Raw genomic sequence first — 19351 nt, 5'->3', positions numbered from 1 at the left:
TTTCCTTTCAATTACACATATATATTTTTGCAGGTATTCGCTGGAGAAAGGCAGAATCTACCTGTCTCATTAGTTAGTAAAGTTAATTCACTTCCAGACTTACTTTCGGAATCTCGAGCAATTTCTACAACAAAAGGATATTATCAAAGTTTTTTACGATGAAAAAATAGGCTACATTGAACGGAATTGAAAACTGTGACATTCTACCAGCTAAAGCCTTTCACGTTGATATATATTTAGCTTCTTTGACATAGTCGAGCAATACTGTTAGTCCAGTTGTTCAGGCGTTTTACTCTTTAAGGAGGTAGACCTAGGTTAAGGGAAATAACTCAAAAAATCATCAGTACGTTTGTGTCAACCATTTTCAAAAATATATTCTAAGCTTCTAGGTTACATAGATTATTTTCAATCTGTTTCAGGTAAATGCTTAAAATACATTGATGAACTTGACTTTTACAAACGCTTAACTGATTTAAAGAGTTATCTCCCTGAACCAAGGTCTACCCCCTTAAAGTGGATACATTCTCTTTTTTGATCGTCATGTTCACGGACTGATTCGTCTTTAGTTATTAATGTGTTAGAAGGTGCGAAACGTAGCTTGGCTACTCCTACGAATAAAAAGGAACCTATTTCGGTGGAATTGCTGCATGAAATGTATGATGCCATGTTTTCTTTTCGGAACATGTATAATCAACGTATAATTTGTGCGTGTTTCACTGCATTTATTATTTTTTTAAGAGTTTCTGAGATGCTTAATATTAGAAGAAGTGATATAGTTATTTTAGAGTGTTAAATGTCAATTCTCATTCAACATAGTAACACAGATGTATATAGAGATGGCAATTCAAATAAGTGTCCAGTTAAAAACATAGAATTATATTTGCAGTGGGCTGATATTTCTTGCGATTCTGATGAGTTTATTTTTGAGTTTGACCAAATGTAAAAATGTTTATGTTTTACGTAAAGAGAATGTACCTTTGTCGTATTCAAGGATGCGTAAGCTCTTTATTGAATTTCAAGCATTAAGCGATATGGTTTGCATAGTTTGAAATTTGGGGGTGCTAGTGTTTGTGCTAATTTGGGTTTACCAGACCGCCTTTTTAAGAGAAACGGTAGATGGCGTTCCGAAACGACCAAAAATGGTTACGTTAAGGACTCCTTAGATGATTTGCTTAAAGTCTCCTAAAATTTAGGGTTATAGATTTATTGCTATAAATTTAGATTCTTTTATTGCATGATATAAAACTCTCTTTTTAACAATTTTCCCGTTATTTGTGTTTCGGCCATCGGCTCTGTCGTGTGGTAATGTACTATACTATTTCTTGTTATTATTATTATTATGAGAATAATATGAAGTTCTGATGTATGGGTATTAACGGAAGAAGAAGTAAAGTTGTTATTGCTTTTTAGATAAGTAATGTCTTAATATTACAGTTTTTACCAAAGAAATATAACTCAACATACTAAAAAAACAAATTTTGTAAGAAAATTGTTAAAAGAAATGCAGTTGTCCCGCTTTGATATAATGTCGTAAAAAAACCTACAAAATAAAGTTTTAATTCAGATTATTCTGAGATGTAATATGTATACGGTAATGCAATAGATGCATAATCATATATTAATGACAAACAGACACACAAATAAACAAACCTTTATTTGTCAATCACGGGACACAAAATGGTTAGAATAATTATACTTCAATGAAAGTAAAATGAAATAGGATAAACAAAGTATAGGAATATCAGCAGTCTTTTTCACTGACATTACAAAACTTAACAGAAATTGCTAAGAGTAGTCAGGGGCATCCTTATCTCTCTCTTAAAACTAAAATGGCGCTTGTATGTGCGTTCAAGAGAACAAACTAGGATATCATCAGTGGCGGATCCAGAACTTTTCCTAAGGGGGGGCGCTGACTGACCTAAAAGGGGGGGGGGGCCGCTCCAGTCATGCTTCAATGATTCCCTATATAATCAACCAAATTTTTCCCACGAAAGGGGGCCCCCCCCCCCTGGATCCGCCTATGATCATAAACGATCGTGATAAATAATGTGAAGTTTGTCAAGATATACTTGGGTCTGGATGGGAAATCCTTCATTTCTTTTTTCTTTTAATTTTGTCCTTTTTTTTCTGCACTTTTGTTCATTTTCTCTAAACTCTCGGAACTATAAACCTCCATGATAGCAACTTTTTTAAGTGTTAAGGGACGGAACTGTAAATCTCCATGATAGCAACTTTTTTTAAGTGTAAAAGGACGGAACTTTAAACCTCCATGAGAGTAGCTTTTTTTTAGTTCAAAGGGATGGAATTGTAAATATCCGTAACTGATACTGTTCAATTGGGTGTAAAGGGACGGAACTAAATATCCGTGACTGCAACTATTTATTTGCATATTTGGGCGTAAAGGGACGGAACTGCAACCCTCCTTGACTTCGACTAATCTATTTGGTGTAAAGGGATGGAACTGCAACCCTCCTTGACTTCGACTAATCTATTATGTGTAAAGGGACGGAACTGCAACCCTCCTTTACTTCGACTTATCTATTAGGTGTAAGGGGACGGAACTGCAACCCTCCTTGACTTCGACTAATCTATTGGGTGTAAAGGGACGGAACTGCAACCCTCCTTGATTTCGACTAATCTATTGGGTGTAAAGGGACGGAACTGTAAACCTCCGCGATAGCAACTTTTCATTGGGAGCAAAGGGACGGAACTGCAACCCTCCGTTACTGCAACTATTCTATTGAATTTACAGGGACTAAACTTCAACCCTCCGTAACAAAGACTTTTCCATATGATGTAAAAATACGGAACTGTATCCCTCTGTGTCTACGACTGTTGCATTGTGTGTAAAGGGATTGAACTGTTACCCTCCGTGTCTTCGACTGTTCCGTCTTATATGAGGGATTGAACTGTTACCCTGTCTGGAGAGTAACGGCATTGTAACTTCTGAATATCATCTCACAATTCAGCTCGGATCATTTGACACATTTGTAAAGTTTGTTTTTGTATTCTAAATGTGTATTGTCTTAATTTTTCAGTTTTTACCAAAGAAAAATAAATCCAACATACTCAAGAAACAAACTTTGTGTAAGAAAACTGTTATTGGAAATGCAGTTGTCCCGCTTTAATTTGATGTTGAAGTATCTACAAAATAAAGTTTTAATTCAGATTATTCTGAGATGTGATATACATGTATATGCGGAAATGCAATAGATGCATAATTATATATTAATGACAAACAAATACACAAATAAACAAATCTTTATTTGCCAGTCACGGCGCACAAAATGGTCAGAATGAATAAACTATAATTTTCCCAACATAATATATTAAAAGTTAAGTAAAATAGGATAAACAGGGTATAATATAATCAGTTTCGATTAAATTAATTTACATCTAATATTAGGTTAAATGAAATACTCAATGTGTTCAATAAAAAAATACAAAACCAAAACCTCCAACAGACTTCGGAAGTTCTACGAGTTTGAATGTGAAGTCGTTAGGTACTCCCCATTTGATTTTCTGGGGGGGGCTATGTTTTTTTTTTTCTGTGCAAACTTTTTTTTTCGCCTGCGGCGAAAAACAATCTTTTTTTTTCGCGACAAGTCGAAAACAATTTTTTTCTTTCAATTTTAGCATTACATATAGTGGCAGCTGAGAGTGAAACAAACAATTTTTTTTTCTCAGAATCAAAAACAAATTATTTTTTTCTCCAAAAACTGGAAACAAACTTTTTTTTCCAAAAAAAACCATAGCCCCCCCCCCCCCCCCCCCCCCCCCAGAAAATCAAATGGTTGCTGCCTTATCAATTGGTATCTAATCTGCTTAAGGTTACTGGTAAAAAAAAAAATCTCTAGATGGGGCTTCTAAGCCTTCCATATTATTATAAAGCAGACAAAAATAAGACATTAAAAAAATTCATACTAAAATCTTTTAAACAATTTTTTTTTATATATATATATATATCAGCTGGAAAAGCTTTATGTTGGATGTAACATATAATACAAAAGTGTCATTCTACAGACGTACAAATCTAAATGAAGATAAAAGGGAATCACAATTCGCCGTTTCAGAATCTAATGCATTATTGGTAATATGTGACCAGCCACGACATATCCAGGCTTATGGAGGTAGAACGTCATTGTGAGAAAATCGCTGTTAACTATATGCCATTTCCAGGCTTAGGAGGGTACATTGTCTAAAATTTGATTTTTGTATATTTATCTAGAATATTCCGAAACAAAACTCTCTGTCATGTTAATATTATGACATATTTGAAACGAGTCAGTACTACGGAAGCGTATTAGCGTCACACATTTTTTTTTTATTTTTCTTCCTATGTTTGCGTTATATAACGCAAATCTTTGCGTTATAACGCAAACCTTTGCGTTATAACGCAAATATCTTGATTTCAATTATTCATTCAGTTTTGTATATATGTCCGTCTGTCATTCATTTCGGATGTGATTTACTAGTAGATAAAAAAAGAAACATAAATACAAGGCCAAATCATTATGATAAATATGCATAGGAATAATGGAATACTTGAAGTGCAATTATACATAAATTAAGACTGATTTGTGCATCAGAAAAGTATATAATTTAACAAGAAAATAGATATAGTTTAGAATATAGTCATATTTAAATTAAAAGATCAAAAATAATGTCATACAATTCTGAAACCTCCAAGTCAAATAGACAAAATGATCTTTCTGCTTTAAAATGAATTATTAATAAGGAAACATTTTTTTTAAATCTCAGAATATGATCAAGATTCTTTGATAGAAAGTCATTGAATTTTCTTTTCAATATAATGCAGTATTTTTAAGATGCTTGGGTAGCAATTTGAATAGAGATAACATAATTTTATTAATAAAACATCTTCATTCTATACATTTATTGCCAAAGGGTAGCTTGTTTGAATCTAACCTACTTTACACAGTTCTCAAACGAGAGCTTACTTTGGAAGTATATTTATATTCGGTGATAGCTATATTAGCAGGGTTGATTTTTTTCTTAGGTATATTAACCTCAATTTACTCAATTTTCTTTGTAATATATATACTAGTAGTAACATGGATATCGTTTTTGGGGACCTTTATACATTGTAGTTTGTTGTTCAGTGTGAGCCAATGCTCCGTGTTGAAGACCGTAATTCGGCCTATGATGGTTTACTTTTACGAATAGTGACTTAGATGGAGAGATTTCTTATTGGCACTCATACCACATCTTCTTATATTGGACAAATGTTTGCGTTATAACGCGTTCATGGTAAACAAACTGATAGAGAAGATTGATATGGATTTATTGGTACAAGACACTACGCTATCTACAAAATTAGTGATGAAAATTGCAAATGAAAAACTCTCAGAATTGGACAATCAAGAGTGGCAAAAAGATTTATTCAATGACAAAGCCAACGAGATAAACGGCAATAAACTGCGCACATACAGACTTTTCAAAAAAAATGTGTCTGTGGAACCATATGTTCGGCAAAATTTAACTAGTTCGCAAAGAAGACTTATGGCTATGTTCCGCGCGGGTTCGTTACCGTTAGCGCTTGAAACAGGACGTTACTCCAGGCCGCCAGTACCGGTTCAAAACAGACTTTGTCAATTCTGTAATTTAAGCGAAGTTGAAACCGAAAAACATTTTCTAATGACATGTGACTTGTACAGTGATTTAAGATTTGAAACTTTTTATAAAGCTTCAAAACATATTGCTTACTTTCAAAATATTTGTATGGACGAAAAATTTATTGAAATTATGAATTGTGATACGATCCAACAACTATTATGTAAACAACTGCATAAATTTTTCACTCGAAGGAAACTGTATCTAGATATTTGATCTAAAACTTTTGTAAACAACCTTTTATCAAAGAATTAATATTTAAAAGTAAACAGCATATTTTTATTAACTAATTTATCTTGTTTAGTATTTTAAATGACAAGTCTATAAATTTAATTATGGAAATGCTCTGTCAATCACATGATTTTTAATATTTCTTTTCTCTTTTTAAATTTTTATTTTAAATCTGCAAATTTGATTTTTTTAGCCAGTATTTTAAAAAGAATATTGATGAAACATTTCAATGCAATTTTTAAATGGTTATTAGTATACATGTTTATAACTTTGTAATATATTTTTACAGTGTCTCATAAGTCAATTTGTTTGGCTGGGTGTTGATTATTTTAAATATTGTATATGTTTTACTGTACATTGTTCAGCTGTTAATCAATACGTGACACTTTAATAAAATAATTTATTATATATAACGCAAAATGCGTTATAACGCAAAGGTTTGCGTAATATCGCAATGGTTTGCGTTATATCGCAAAGGTTTGCGTTATAACGCAAAGGTTTGCGTTTAACGCAAAAGGTTTGCGTTATTTAGCAAAGGTTTGCGTTACAACGCAAACATAGGAAGAAAAAAAAAAATGTGTGGCGCTAATATGCTTCCGTACATTTCAAATACCGGTATGAAAATGAGACTGTTCTATGACGACTTTTATTTATTGAAGCCACTAATTTATAAAACACAAAATTATTGTATTTATTGGCTTTTAGTGATGTTCAATAGCGTATTTGAATAAAATTTCAAAGACTTAAATTTACTACAATGCAAACAATTCTTAGCTCTATTTTAGAACATGTAATTTAAACTAGTTGAAATGAAGTTAGTTTGAAATTTGTCAAAGTAAGCTTTAAGAATTCTTTTTTTTTTTAATTTAGATTTATTATGCATGTCTCTAAACATAGTATGCGACGCGTAACAGTTTATAAGTAGGTGTTCTCATATATTAATTTGATACGGTGCATTTATTTATATGGATATATTCCAGACTTCATTTATGAAAGAAAAACTTGAGGGCAGAGAATTATTTGTTTTTTTGTAGCTCTATTTTAGAACATTTAATTTAAACTTGTTGAAATGAAGTTAGTTTAAAATTTATCAAAGTAAGCTTTAGAATTCCTTTTTTTTTTAATTTAGATTTATTATGCATGTCTCTATACATAGTAAGCGACGCGTAACAGTTTATAAGTACATGTGGGTGTTCTCTTATATGCATTTGATACGGTGCATTTATTATGGATATATTTCAGACTTCATTTATGAAAGGAAATCTATAAAGCAGAAATTTGATTTTTTTTTGTATCAATTTAAAATGTAGATTCAAATATTTTTCACTTCAAACGATAAAGTAAAACTTCTTCAAAACTTGTAAAAATGTATAGTTCGGCGTCCGCAAAAAAGAAGCCAACGAAAGTGTTTATCTCTTCTTCACAAATACGTATTTCATTGAATCTCGATATTTATCATGTTTATAATTTTTCTAACAATGACGTTCTACCTCCATAAGCCTGCAAATGTCATGGCGGGTCACATATATGGAAAAGCGTACACCAAAACGTTGTGATTGGTTAAAAACGTTCTAAACAATTGAAATTCAACCAATGACGTAACATTATTTTCATTTTAGTGTACAAACAATGAGATTACCAATAGTCTTCTAGTTTCTGAAAAGGCGAATTCCGAATTATTGTGACAGAATAGTTAACATGATGACGGTGGTCACTAACCGGTAGAAGTAGAAATATTATTTCAGCCCTACTTCCACCACCACTGATTTTGGATAAAAGAAGCGAACAACCTGCACCAGCGTTACAGAAGCTAATAAAAATTAATGGTAAAGAAATAAAAATTTACAATATCATTGTGCAGGACACCGTGTTATTTTCAAAACATAAAAAAATTAACCTAAACAATGTTTTTAGTCAAGGGATAAGTAACATATTTAAACCATACATTTAAAAACTTGAAAAAAAGTATTCATGCACTGTTAATCAAAATTTTCCGTTTTCGAACGGTTGCATCGATAATGTTCAGCAAGACAAATTCTATGTAAATTACTATTTATGGCTATGGTCAATTTTAATCCACCAGTTTTGGAAAAGTACGCTAATCATCAGAATCAGATTCATTTTTGTCACATTTCAAATCGTCTTGTTGGTATCACTTGTTAAATTTTATTATGACTTGAATCTTCAATTAAGGTGGTACCTAACACTATGGGGACATAACTCTGTAAATCAGCTAAACGTTTTAATTACGTTGTATAGTTTAAGAAATATAAAGCTTCTCGATGATCAATAAAATCAACGGTACCAATTTTGTTGCACCAGATGCGCATTTCGACAATACATGTCTCTTCAGTGATGCTCGTGGCCAAAATATTTGAAATCCAAAGCTTATATAAAAGATGAAGAGCTATAATCCAAAAGGTCCAAAAAGTATAGCCAAATTCGTGAAAGGAATCAGAGCTTTGCATGAGGGAGATACATTCCTTAATTTATAATAATTTTTAATATTGTGTAACAGCAAATTTTAATAACACAAAAAATCCGTATTTTCATGCCAGTACCGAAGTACTGGCTACTGGGCTGGTGATACCCTCGGGGACTAATAGTCCACCAGCAGAGGCATCGACCCAGTGGTAGTATTAAAATCAACGGTACCAATTTTGTTGCACCAGATGCGCATTTCGACAATACATGTCTCTTCAGTGATGCTCGTGGCCAAAATATTTGAAATCCAAAGCTTATATAAAAGATGAAGAGCTATAATCCAAAAGGTCCAAAAAGTATAGCCAAATTCGTGAAAGGAATCAGAGCTTTGCATGAGGGAGATACATTCCTTAATTTATAATAATTTTTAATATTGTGTAACAGCAAATTTTAATAACACAAAAAATCCGTATTTTCATGCCAGTACCGAAGTACTGGCTACTGGGCTGGTGATACCCTCGGGGACTAATAGTCCACCAGCAGAGGCATCGACCCAGTGGTAGTAATAAAATCAACGGTACCAATTTTGTTGCACCAGATGCGCATTTCGACAATAAAATTGAGAAAGGAAATGGTGAATATGTCAAAGCGACAACCACCCGACCATAGAGCAAACAACAGCCGAAGGCAACCAATGGGTCTTCAATGTAGCGAGAATTCCCGCACCCGTAGGTGTCCTTCAGCTGGCCCCTAAAATATGCATAATAGTACAGTGATAATGGACGTCATACTAAACTCCGAATTATACACAAGAAACTAAAATTTAAAATCATACAAGACTAACAAAGGCCAGAGGCTCCTGACTTGGGACAGGCGCAAAATTGCGGCGGGGTTAAACATGTTTATGAGATCTCAACCCTCCCCCTATACCTCTAGCCAATGTAGAAAAGTAAAAGAATAACAATACGCACATTAAAATTCAGTTCAAGAGAAGTCCGAGTCTGATGTCAAAAGATGTAACAAAAGAAAATAAATAAAATGACAATAATACATAAATAACAACAGACTACTAGCAGTTAACTGACATGCCAGCTCCAGACCTCAATTAAACTGATTGAAAGATTATGTCTTCATCATATGAATATCAGGTACAATCCCTCCCGTTAGGGGTTTAGTATCATACTATCATAAAATATATGAGAAGAACATAACCCGTGTCATGCCAACAACTGTTTTTTTAGAAATAAATGTGTTTAGTTCCGATGCAAAGACCCTATCAGTGAATCAATGTTAAAGCCAAAATATGCAATCTTTAATGACCTGACAACAGTATCGTAACTATATCCCCTTTTAATAAGTCTATTTAAAGGTTTTGTTAGTTTCTGAGGAGAATACTGACATTTTTGTGCTTTATAAAGAATATTTCCATAAAATTTTGGATGTGAAATACCTGAACGTATAAGATGTCTGCATGTTGAGTTATATTTACGAATTATTTCCTTATACCGGTGATAAAATTTAGTAAATTTATGTCTCTTCAGTGATGCTCGTGATTGTCAAACTGTTATATATCCTATTAAATTTTTCCGAGAAAGTGTGTGGTTCAAGTTTTTATATTTTTGTTCTAGGGTCAAGATAAATATTTTTTCAAAATTTTATGAAAATTAAACTTAGTAAAGACTTTAGGTACTACCTTAATAACCAGAAAATATTCTGATTATATCTTTTATTATAATTTATCATTTTAAAAGTCAACTTTTTGATTAGATATATTTCTAATGGCCCTAGTTTGGAATATAACCCATTAAAAATGCATCACCAAAACGATGTGATAGTCAAACTACACGTAATAACAGCTCTTGAAAGTATGAACCAGGTAAAACTACGTCTGATCATTTTTCTCCATTATAAAACATAAACCTTTACATGAATAATATCAACAGATACCAATTACAATTTCTCCTATTTATAAAATCCTAGCAATCGGATATATCTATATATTAATTATAATAATGGTGGGAATAATAAGTTCGGATATATGAGATGTGGATGGGGCGTACAGAATAAAGAATAATGAGGGGAAAAGTAATATAAAAAATTGAGAATCACGGGGCTCTAGAATATAATGATTATAACTGCAACAACAACAAAAATGGATACAAAATACCGATTACAAAAACAGAACAATGTCCCAAACACAATTATGAAGTAATTACAGTCTAGCCATTATTTTAAAAGATAAAGAACAATGAGCAAAAATGTTTTAAAATAAAGAAACCTCATAATATTATATAAATATAATAATGGAATTGATCAGTTTGGATATACCACTGTTCATTTGATTAAAGACAATGGACATTTGTATCCTGTTAGTTTTGCCATAACTGGATTTGGATCAAAGAAAACCTGAATGTATTTTATTTTCATATCTGACGTCACTTCCGCTACACATGACCCAACCATTTCAATGTTTTCTCCTGTTGGTTTCTGGTCTTTATATGGACCAGTCCATTTTGTCCAATGTCGCCATGTCAAGCTTACTATCGGTGGACCTACAACACATTGATTACTTATTAAAAAATGACAGACTTGTCTAGCAACAAAGAATAATAAAATATGGCAGCTTTGAGTTGGTTGACCGTTATGGAATATCCGTTGCACAGATGGCATGAGGCCAAAATTAAAAATATGTTTGTTTCCCCTCCCCCCATCCGGGTAAAAATAAGCCCGGGTCAAAAAATTATTTTCCACAAAAAAATCAAAATTATTTTTTTCCTGAAAATAATTTGTTTCCATTTTTGGAAAGTGCTTGAAAGCAGAAGGATTGATAATCTAAATAAATACACTCAAATTGAGCACACACAACTGATAAGTGCCCTGGACTGGACAAGTCAAACCATTCATGTGACCATGCTATGACAATCACATCCAGTTAAAAAAAAAAACCAGAACCTGCCTTCCTGGTCTGTTTACAAAGGGTAGACCCGGGGGAAGGGAAGCAGACATTCTTTTAAATGTGGTCTGATAAATGTTCCTTATGTGATAGCTACAACCCCGTTATCTTTTCACGAATGTGACCTACCGAATTAGCCTATTTGTAATAACATGAACATGAACATAAGACAACACGACGGGTGTCATATATGAAGCAGGTTCTGCTTACCCTTCCGGAGCACATGAGATCACACGACAAATTTGGGTGGGTTTTGTGTTGCTTAGTTCTTTTTTTGTTGTTGTTGTGTTTTGTGTACTATCATTTGTCTTTTATTTGTTATTTTTTAGCCATGGCGTTGTCAGTTTTTTTTTCGATCTATCAGTTTGACTGTCCCTCTGGTATCTTTCGCCCCTCCGTTTTATGGCATATAATACGGATAAAAAGAAAGAAACATAAAAAAAAAACACTTCTAAGTTAAGGCAATCAGAAATTCAGAAATAAAAATTGAAAAAAAATCCAAATTAACAATGTCGACGTGTCATGATTATTGTCATCTCTAAGGGAACGATCATTTAACTATCAGATAGGGGGGAAAGGGGGCTAAGCAGACGACAACAACAAAATTTGAATTAAAAGTTAAACACGTAATATAAGAACAAACGCGTGTACTAATTTCCGAATAGTGAATTATCATTTCTGAGACATTGGTACACGGAAACAGGACATGGAACGTCCAGAGTAAACTATCAGTTTGCTTAAATAAATACCCGATAAAACGTCTAGAACTTCCCACGGAAACCCTTCCGGAAATGCCTTTTTGAAGAGGTCGTGTGATGAATCGTGTGTTTCCTTAGATACATCTATAAACGGCGAGTCCAACAACATCATGTTGTAGTTGCCTAACTCTACATTGTCATCTCCTGTGAACTTTTTACCGCCATTTACTTGGAAATAAAAATCACCATCTTTTGATATCGTTGTCCAGTCCTGTAAAATTAAGATACTTGTAAACACATGATCACTTTCAAAAAGTAAAATCACTTTGAGTTTCTTGACTCAGAAGCATAACCCTGATTATCAGTACACGTGCATTTGCGAAAATGTTTACAAAAAAAAACAATCTTTCATTGGAGCCAAAAAATAAATGAAAAGTACATTTGCGCCATTCTACTGTAATTTATATTTTCGCGTCCAGAATATTGAAGAAATATTTGCCACTGGACTTTAAGCAACCAACAATCAATGAATCAATTAACAAATATTGATAACTATATTGATAATATCTATAATTATATTCAACTGTATAGCTTCTTTTAATAGAACACGTACAGTTTAATTTAACATATTATCTATGTTTTCGTTAGTTTTTTTATAAAAAGTGTTTTCGTGACATTGTCAGTTTGTTTACACTGATATCTTTCGCCTCTCTTTTGTTTTAACGCCGCGAGTCTGTCTAAAAAATAATTCAATTGAGAATGATCACTCCTCTGTTTACAAAAAGAAGCCTTTCAGAAGACTAATTAGATAGTAATACTTTATAAAAAATGGAACATAAAGATTAGAAAAATTACAGGTCGATGTTTTTTTTTAGACATAATCAATTGAAATTTAGGCGGGAGATTACTCTCTTTTGATTATACAATTTACATACATTTAACATTGGCAACGTTTTACTCATAATTTTCGAAATAATAACATCTTTTTAGAAATGCTTTAAACAAAATGTAATTAGGTCATTAAGAAAATTAAGGTTTAGTGGGCACAATATTTATTGGCTTTGCATGGATAAAACTAAAGGAATCCGAATATCCGACAAAAAGTAAACATGACATGGGTTATGTTCTTCTCATATATGTTATGATGGTATGATACTAAACCCCTAACGGGAAGGATTGTGCCTGATGTTCATATGATGAACTCATAATCTTTCAGTCAGTTTAATTGAAGTCTGGAGCTGGCATGTCAGTTAACTGCTAGTAGTCTGTTGTTATTTATGTATTATTGTCATTTTGTTTATTTTCTTTGGTTACATCTTCTGACATCAGACTCGGACTTCTCTTGAACAGAATTTTAATGTGCGTATTGTTATGCGTTTACTTTTCTACATTGGTTAGAGGTATAGGTGGGGGGGGGGGGGGGTTGAGATCTCACAAACATGTTTAACCCCGCCGCATTTTTTGCGCCTGTCCCAAGTCAGGAGCCTCTGGCCTTTGTTAGTCTTGTATTATTTTAATTTTAGTTTCTTGTGTACAATTTGGAAATTAGTATGGCGTTCATTATCACTGGACTTGTAAATATTTATTTAGGAGCCAGCTGAAGGACGCCTCCGGGTGCGAGAATTTCTCGCTACATTGGAGACCTGTTGGTGACCCTCTGCTGTTGTTTTTTTATTTGGTCGGGTTGTTGTCTCTTTGACACATTCCCAATTTCCATTCTCAATTTTATTACATGTAACGAACATCCTAAATTTAGGCCGTGTTCACGTTGCATGACCTAAACTCGGTGTTGTGTTAGTGTAAGGGGACTGATTATTTATTTTCACAACTTTATTTATGATATTCGAAAACATACAATTTTTAAATGATTTGTTTATTATAAATAATACATGTATAGTCAAAATAAAATTGAGAAAGGAAATGGTGAATATGTCAAAGCGACAACCACCCGACCACAGAGCAAACAACAGCCGAAGGCAACCAATGGGTCTTCAATGTAGCGAGAAGACCCATTGCAATATGTACCATTTAATTAGAGTTAATCCTCCTCCTCTGCAGAAATGAATCTTTTATATTCCCAACTGCATATACATGTATTGCATACATACTTTTTTTTTTTGAAGGGTTTTGGAGCCATTGAAGGCCAAAGAAGCTATAGAACAAATGATGCAAAATTATACTTTCATACTTTCTGTGTGTTCCCAAGACCCTTTTATAATCTGAAAATGCAAGTTTTGTTTTAATAATTTTTTGACAATATTTTGGTCTCAAAGCAAAATGTATAAATTCAGTGTAAGACTAAGTTTCTAGGGACAACATTAAAAGACCAATGAGCATGATAAAGCAAAAAATGGAATTCACATAGTTAAGTCTTTGGCTGCTGTTTTTTTTTAAACTCATGATCAAGTTCATAACAAAATTATTAGATTACAAAAGGAATGCAACTCTTATTGAGCAGAATACAGATGGGCAATCAATGAACAAAAGACAAATAAATAATAAACATTGACCCCGAAAAAATCAGGACTACGTCTGAGGGAAAACAAAACTTGCTTCTTGCAAGGCACTCGCCATGAACACAATTTGATATGGAGACAAACGTTTGGTTTTGAAAATTTGCCTCAATGTAGTTACGGCCCTGTTAAAATAAAAGTGAGGTAAGGTTTCCTGAGACAATATATCTCTCGAGTTAAATGAAACCAATTTTCATACATTTCAAGTATTTATTTAAATAATATTTGTAATTTTATTATTAAAAAAATTGGGAAGTGTTTTCCGATTAAATTTTTTTGGGGGGATAATAGATGAATTTATGAAGAATCTGGTGCCATCTCATACTTTCGATTAGACCTGCTGAGTTTTTTATTTTCAATACATTGCCAGTCAGGTAATTTATTTTCAATACATTGCAAGTCAGGTAATTTATTTTCAAACTACCACAGAACAAACCATTTATTTTTGTGATTATCAAGGCTGAGCCATTTATTTTCAAAATCCTCCTGGCCCCTCGCCCCCCCCCCCCGAATATCAAATGGTCGTCACCTAACTCACACATAAACTAAACATACCGGTATTATACTTACGATCCCATTGGTAAAACTCAATGTTTACATGTAGTTTAAATCATGTTTTGTCTACATGCAGTCGATGTAGGCCTTGTGTAGGTTAAGTGTACACAAAACTAGACATTCAGAACTTTAATTTTCCCATGTATATTTAAAAAAAGAAACGATTTTTATATAAAATTGATACATATAACACTGATTAATAAAGTTCTTTACGGAAATATTTGTCTAAACTTGATATATTTATTTGTTATAAAACACTTAACGTAGCCATAATAACCCCTTATCAAGACTCATCCATCATCATTTCCGAACACATAATTCATTTGAAAAGGTCTTCCCAAATCGACTGGACGTACACACTGATAGAAATATTTGCCACTGGTCTTTACTCAAACAACGATTCACTCATAAATGCCTTACTGAAAAATAGTGAGGTTAATTGTTTGTGTAGTATCTCAGATCCGTTAAGAGATAATTAGAAGAAAAAAAAACATTACCCCCTCCCTTTGCCAAAAACTCCTTGAAGAAAAAAATACCATTTGAAAAAAAACAGAAAAGATAGAAATGTAGTGATCCTTAACATCGCAATTCTTTTTCTTCGTCTGTAAGCACGCTGATGCAACCTACGTTTTTAATGCGTAATCGAGGCATCTTTTAACTACTGCAAATCATCAAAAATGACTTTCTTAAAGGAGCAACCACTTTACTTCAAAAAAGGGGGTTGTGTTCTGAGTCAGAAATTTTTCTCGCGCGAAAGTTTATATTTAGTTAATGTTTTTTTTCGATGGTACCAATTCAATATTTAACACTATAATGTATGGGGAAACTTTGGATTCAGAATATTTGTTCATTCTAATCATCTGTATGACTCGATTTTTGTTTTAATCAAATTGTGAAAAAATCTGTCCCCCCCCCTTTTTTTTTTTAATTCAAATGGTTGTTCCCTAACTGCTAGAAAAGTTGTTCGAAAATTTGAATTCGGTTCTACGTAATGAACATTTAAATGACATATAGTTTACAAGTGTGAACAAATCTTATGTACAGGTAGCTAAACAAGGTGTATAGATGTGAAGAAATGTATTGTGAAACTAGTGTACATTACATTAAACCAAATGTAAACATGTTTACTGTACACGGCGTTTGGTGTGAACACGGCCTTAGATAAAGACTATCAAATGATAAAGTAGTTTAGTCTAATGAATACAAAAAACCGTTACGTCAATATTCCATACCTACATTTGCACTTTTAAAACTAATATATTATATTAAGAACATTTATCGATGCATCATATCTTTCTAAATTAACACTTAAAAGATTGATGTATGCGACAGATATTGTTTTTTAATTGATTTCATTTTTTTAATATATGAATACTTCAATGCATTTCACATACTTAGACAAGTATAAATAAGTATTGTTGACTGGTGTTTATTACCAAGCTTACGCGTTTCAAGGCGAAAACATTTCTAACTTTGAATGAGTTATTTTAATAAAAAAAAACAGGGAACAGTTCTTTCAAAAACCTAAAAAAAAAGTCAAATTAAACTCCCCAGAAAAATGTGAAATAGTTGCCAATATCCTCAACAGACCCTTGCACGTAGATGTTAGCCACCTAAAGTGAAGGTCACATTACAACCCTCAACAATGGTAAAAACTCATATCGTATAGTAAGATATACAAGGATCCGACATAACAATATGTAAAAGAATGCAAATAAGTAAACGGTACCCATGAATAAATAAAAGAATTAAAAAAACAATTAATAATAGACAGCAATCAATAACCACCACCGAGTTACAGACCCATGAATTGTGACAAAATACCATTCTCAGTTTTGTTTCTTCTTGTTGTAGAGATGAAAAAACCGTCAATGTTCAATCTGTTGTTTTGTTAGATGTATTTCTATTTGTATGCATCCCGATTATTTTATTTGTTCTCGAGATGTACAGTTACACCATGGCAAAGGTAGGAGGAGGTTTGACCGCACCTTAACATGTTTAACCCTGTCACAATCTGTATGAGCCTGTTGTATAGCGGTTGTCGCTTTGTTCAAATCTGTCATATTTGCTTTCGTCAACTGTTTTGGTATAAATTAGGCCGTTAGTTTTCCACAACCAACAACTGAGGACACACAGTCACAGTCTTAGAGAACTATAAGTCAAAATATCTTTCCAATCACTGTACTTTTTTGTCCAAAAATGTTTTAGTACACGATCAATTTAAAAAACGCCTTATAAAACTATAGGCTCTAAAGAGCCTGTGTCGCTCACCTTGGTCTATGTGCATATTAAAGAGGTCACAGATGGATTCATGACACAATTGTGTTTTGGTTATGGTGATGTTTGTAGATCATACTTTACTGAACATTCTTGCTACTTACAATTTTCTCTATCTATAATAAACTTGGCCCTTTAGATACAGAGGAAAATATTTTGTAAAAATTTACAAAAATTTACTAAATTAATGAAAATTGTTAAAAATTGACTATAAAGGGCAATAACTCCATAAGAGGTCAACTGACCATTTTAATCATGTTGACTTATTTTTAGATCTTACTTTGCTGACAGAACATTATTGCTGTTTACAGTTTAGTTTATCTCTATCTATAATAATGTTCAAGATAATAACCAAAAACGGCAAAAATGTTCTTAAAATTACCAATTCAGGGGCAGCAAACCAACAACCGGTTGTCCGATTCATCTGAAAATTTCAGGGCAGATAGATCTTGACCTGATAAACAATTTTACACGTGTCAGATTTGCTCTAAATGCTTTGGTTTCAGAGTTATAAGCCAAAATGTACATTTTACCCCTATGTTCTATTTTTAGCCATGGCGGCCATCTTGGTTGGTTGGCCGGGTCACCGGACACATTTTTTAAACTAGATACCCTAGTGATGGTTGTGGTCAAGTTTGGTTAAATTTGACCTAGTAGTTTCAGAGGAGAAGATTTTTGTAAAAGTTAACGACGACGGACGACGGACGCCAAGTGTTGGGAAAAGCTCACTTGGCCCTTTGTACAACTGAAATTATAAATTCGACATTTTTTTTTCTGAATTCTGTACAGAAATAAAAATAATCTGATTATTGAAAAATTTCAGTAGTAAAACAATCATCATGCGAATTTTACAGAATGATAATTTTTTCAAAGATACAGAGAAATTAAGAACCGCAAAACAACGAATCTATGGATTTACAAAGATAAAGGAACGATTATTTAACTTTAAAAATGTGGGGATTTGGGTGGGTGGGTATGGTTGTTTTCCTTAAAATATATTCTGGTCCCCAATTTGATGAAGGAAAAGAAATTGTGGTCAAGCAGATGACAAAAAAAAAAAGATTCTGACTCCAGATTTTACCCATACTTTCTTGTGTTAAATTTTGTAAAAATAATTTGATTGAAAGCATAGAATTACTAAACAAAATGTTAGCGCTTTGTGCGAAAAACAAACTTTGTGACTTAGACCCCAAACCCCCCCCCCCCCTTTTTTTGAAGTTACATGGTTGCTCCCTCACTAGTAGGACATCCTACCTTAAGATCAGATTTGTGTGAACTTTCCATCTCCCAGGATTTCACTAAGTCTTCCACTGTTTTCTCCAAAGATCCAGTTTGGTGATTCTTACTTTTCTCGCGCATGAATTTGTTGTTGACCACAGTGTAGTCCGGTTTTCCATGTCGCCATTTTGTATTTGGGTCATCCATCCCAGACCTTACTGGAAATTCGTTTTGTTCCATTTCAAAAGTTTTTAACAGTCTTACTATAATAGAAAATTAGAAATTAATTAAATTGTTAACAGTGTTCTTATACTAGAGCCCTTTCCGATCTCGAGTAAACATGCACTGAAGTTTACAAGTGAACAAACGCACGTATTAGGCATCATATATAATTTTGACATATTGTTTTAAAAGTAGACAAAATTACGTAATTAAAATCTTATGTGGTTACATCATGAATAAATATGATTTAGAAACTAGTACAAAACTTTCTCATGTTCCAACTTTTCAAATTCTAGAACACCCTTTATTTAGGTAGTAAATAAAAAAACAAAACTCCTGTCATTTACTGCATCTGCATCTTATTAAGAGGGTCTGGATGATATATTAATGGAATAGAGAATAGTACACAATACAGTTAAGAATTTTTAAAACAAATATAAAAAAGAAAATGTGGTATGATTGCCAATGAGAAAACTCTCAACAAGAGACCAAATGACACAGAAATTAACAACTATAGGTCACCGTACGGCCTTCAACAATGCGCAAAGCCCATACCGCATAGTCAGCTACAAAATGCCCCGAAATGACAAATGTAAAATAATTTAAACGAGAAAACTAACGGTCTT

General features: G+C 32.9%; 1 protein-coding gene across 1 annotated transcript; it reads right to left on the bottom strand.

Moving 5' to 3' along the window:
• Positions 1-10538: 10538 nt before the first annotated feature.
• Positions 10539-18903, bottom strand: LOC139495818 (uncharacterized). The gene is made up of 3 exons (XM_071284202.1): positions 18540-18903; positions 11992-12211; positions 10539-10841 (listed from the first exon to the last, which is right to left on the bottom strand). Exons 1-3 carry the CDS (start codon positions 18741-18743, stop codon positions 10624-10626), a joined length of 642 nt encoding a protein of 213 aa, XP_071140303.1. The 5' UTR covers positions 18744-18903; the 3' UTR covers positions 10539-10623.
• Between the last annotated feature and the right edge of the window lie 448 nt (positions 18904-19351).

This window comes from Mytilus edulis, chromosome 11 (genome assembly GCF_963676685.1).
Source record: "Mytilus edulis chromosome 11, xbMytEdul2.2, whole genome shotgun sequence".
Taxonomy (NCBI): Eukaryota; Metazoa; Mollusca; class Bivalvia; order Mytilida; family Mytilidae; genus Mytilus; species Mytilus edulis.
Note: the sequence above shows the minus strand (reverse complement) of the source record. Positions and strands in the feature narration are given on the sequence as shown.